At 40.0% G+C, this 3,209-nt stretch overlaps 1 protein-coding gene across 1 annotated transcript; it reads left to right on the forward strand.

Annotated features, from left to right (window-relative positions):
* The first annotated feature begins 737 nt into the window (after positions 1–737).
* On the forward strand, positions 738–1,401 carry LOC106770256 (MAGE-like protein 2). The gene is made up of 2 exons (XM_014656071.1): positions 738–1,264; positions 1,347–1,401. Exons 1-2 carry the CDS (start codon positions 738–740, stop codon positions 1,399–1,401), a joined length of 582 nt encoding a protein of 193 aa, XP_014511557.1.
* Positions 1,402–3,209: the final 1,808 nt, after the last annotated feature.

Genomic DNA, 3,209 nt, shown 5'->3' on the forward strand with positions numbered 1-3,209 from the left:
AAATCTTGCTCCCTTGTCCTCCAAGCTTAGCCAAAATGTTGACCCCTTGGTCAACACACCCATTTTAGACATCCAAGCATAGTCAACTTTGGGCCTTGACCCTTTGTTGACTTGTTTGGTCAAAATCCTATTCTACTTGGCCCAAAATACAAGGCCCAATTGAAATCCTATACTACTAGGCCCACAATACAAAGCCCAAATAAAATCTAGACTACTTGGTCCATAATATAAAGCCCAAATAAAATCTAGACTACTTGGCCCATAATACAAAGCCCAAATAAAATCTAGACTACTTGGCCCAAAATACAAGGCTCAAAATTATTCCATCTTCATGATATGTCTCCAACTCTTCATGAATGTGCTAGGTCATGACAAGGGGTATGCCATCAGAACATGATGATGATGAAGAAGAAGAAGAACAAGAACAAGAACAAGAAGAGGAAGAAGATGATGATGATGATGATGATGATGATGAAGATGATGATGATGAAGAAGAAGATGAAGATCATAATGAAGATAATTGAATGTTCGACTATCTTAAATATTGGATCAAATTGAACTATCATTTCAATATAGTTATGTAAAATACAATCTTAAAAATTTGTAACGATCCAAATTTGTAGTGATCCTTCCATATTCTTTTTTATGCATTGCTAAGACATTCACTTTAATTTGTAGTGATCCTTCCTTATTCTTTTGTATCGTTTCACTTTATTTGTAAACATTTCAATGCAGTAATGACAGGAGAAGGTTCAGACCGTCCTGATAAAGGAAAGGGGGTAGCAAGGCCTAAAAAGAGGCAACGACAAGGCCCAAAGTATGTACTTAGGGTGCCTGCTACACTGCCTACCCCTACATTGCACCCTCCTCCTCGTACCCCTACAGTACACCCTCCTCCTCCTACCCGTGCAGTTCACCCTCCTCCTCCTACCCCTATGGTACACCCTCCTCCTCCTGCCCCTGCAATACACCCTCCTCCTCCTGCCCCTGCAGTTCACCTTCCTCTTCCCACCCCTACAGTACACCCTCATCCTCCTACCCCTACAGTACACCCTCCTCCTTCTACCCCTACAACAGAGACTCTTCCTCCCCTTGTCATTATTACCCCCACTCCTCCTCCCAACCCTACTTCTATACCTTCCTCATCTTTTAGACCGCCTTCTGATATTGCCACACCATCTGTTGATTCAGCTGGTGATGGTGATGGTGATGGTGTTGACCCGCCCCTCCATGATCGACCATGGATTGAGCCATATAGCAAAGGGTAAGACTTTAATCCTTTTTTTAACCATTTATATGTTTAAAGATTGTCTTATTTGAAATGACTTTTATTTCTTTATATGCAGGTTTATCCCATCCAGGGTTGCTTCCCAAGCCATCACACGGTCAATTAAGCAATAATATTTGATTCCATGGCCTACTTGGGGAGCAATACCTATAGACGACAGAAAGCCATTCTGGGAGTGTTTTAAGGTGAACAACTTTAAACTAATTGTCATTTTAACATGTTCATTAATAAATGTTTGTTTTGTTCATCATTACAGATGAAGGTGCAGTGGAAAGTTGAACATGAAACACAAATACATAGAAATTTCCACATGAAAGCATCTCATCGGCTCTCAGAGATGTTTAGGGATGCCCACAATGCAGGGAAGCGCCCTTACTGGATGGGCGAGAACATTTGGAACGCTTTACTTGCATATTGGAATTTAGCAGAGTTTCACAACAAGTGTGCTACAGCCAAGAGAAACAGAGCGTCTAAAAAGGGTGGCGCCTTGCATACTGGCGAGTCAATCACAGTTCACGAGTATGTCATTCGTATGGTAAACGTTCTTTACTTTTTTTTTCTTTTATATATAACATGTATTTTCTATTTCATATACACTTCTAAGTCTATATTATGTTACAGGCACAAGCTCTGGGACGGGCGGTCCATGTTGACGAGGTTTTTGCATAGACCCATGTTCGGAAGGGCACTAATGAATTCGTTGATGAAAGATCTCGCAAGACTCATGTAAGCAAGCAAATAACAGTGCTAGTATTAGTAATCCACATGATTATGTTATTGTATTTATCATTCCCTAACGTTGTTTTTAATGTTTCAACAAGAAGAATTTTCTACGAGACTTTCACAGTTTAGATCTGAACATGGGTCAACTCCTACACCGGATGATGCGAGTAATGCAGATGACGACATCCGTAGGACACAGTGTTGGGTCGATGTCATTGGTGGGAAGAAAAAGGGACGAGTCTACGGTTCAGGACAACTTGCTGCAAACTATACAACATCGAGAGGAGGTTCACTGAAGCACCAACCTTTTTCTTCTTCCACCCCTTCTACTGACAAGGCCATCTAGCGCTTGACATAGCTACTAGAGCAAAGTGACCAGGAAAACCGTGAATTGAGAGAAGAATACAGTGACTTGAGAGATGAGTTTACAAACTTCAAGTCCCTGATCATGAGAGCGCTACCTCAAACTTCAGACACTCCTTCGACCGTCCCTCCGACCCAACCACGACCCTCCCCGTCACCCACCGTCCCTCAGCAGCCACACATCATTCCAGCCATCTACAAAGGATCAACAGGATGATGAAGATGATTCTGATGAATATGTAGTATTTTAGTTTTATTTTGTTATTGATCATAGGTGTTAGTTAGTACATTTGAATTTTAGTACATTTAAATTTTAGCACATCATGATTTTGGTACATTGTCTTTTGTCATGGATGATATTGTTTTATGTTTCACATTTCATATTCAACTTTGCAAATCATGTTATATGCCTTTTTTCANCAATGATATTGGATGATTTTGAGATGCACAAAATGCAGCTTTGTTTATGGTTTGAAACTTGTATCCAGGTCTGTCTGTGTTGTTGTGAACCTTGTTATGCAGGTATTTGTGGTTGGATAACAAATATAAATATGACTTTCTATTTTGTGGTTTATGGCTCTTTCCGAGAGATATGGACCGTCAATATCGATGCTTGTATACTTTGTTCTTGATATTTTTTCATATCACTGAAGCAAAAAGAAATTATCAGAATCACTACACCCTAGAAAAAGACGTTGTGAGAGAAGAAGAATATTATGGGAATGTTTCCCTTGAAGCCTTTTGCTCTGTCACATCGTATAAGCTCAGTTTGCTTAAGGCTATGATAAAACTTTGACCTTTACAAAGAAGACTAAAGTTTGACTTCCCACCTAAA

The sequence above is a fragment of the Vigna radiata genome, chromosome 8 (assembly GCF_000741045.1).
Source record: "Vigna radiata var. radiata cultivar VC1973A chromosome 8, Vradiata_ver6, whole genome shotgun sequence".
Taxonomy (NCBI): domain Eukaryota; kingdom Viridiplantae; phylum Streptophyta; class Magnoliopsida; order Fabales; family Fabaceae; genus Vigna; species Vigna radiata.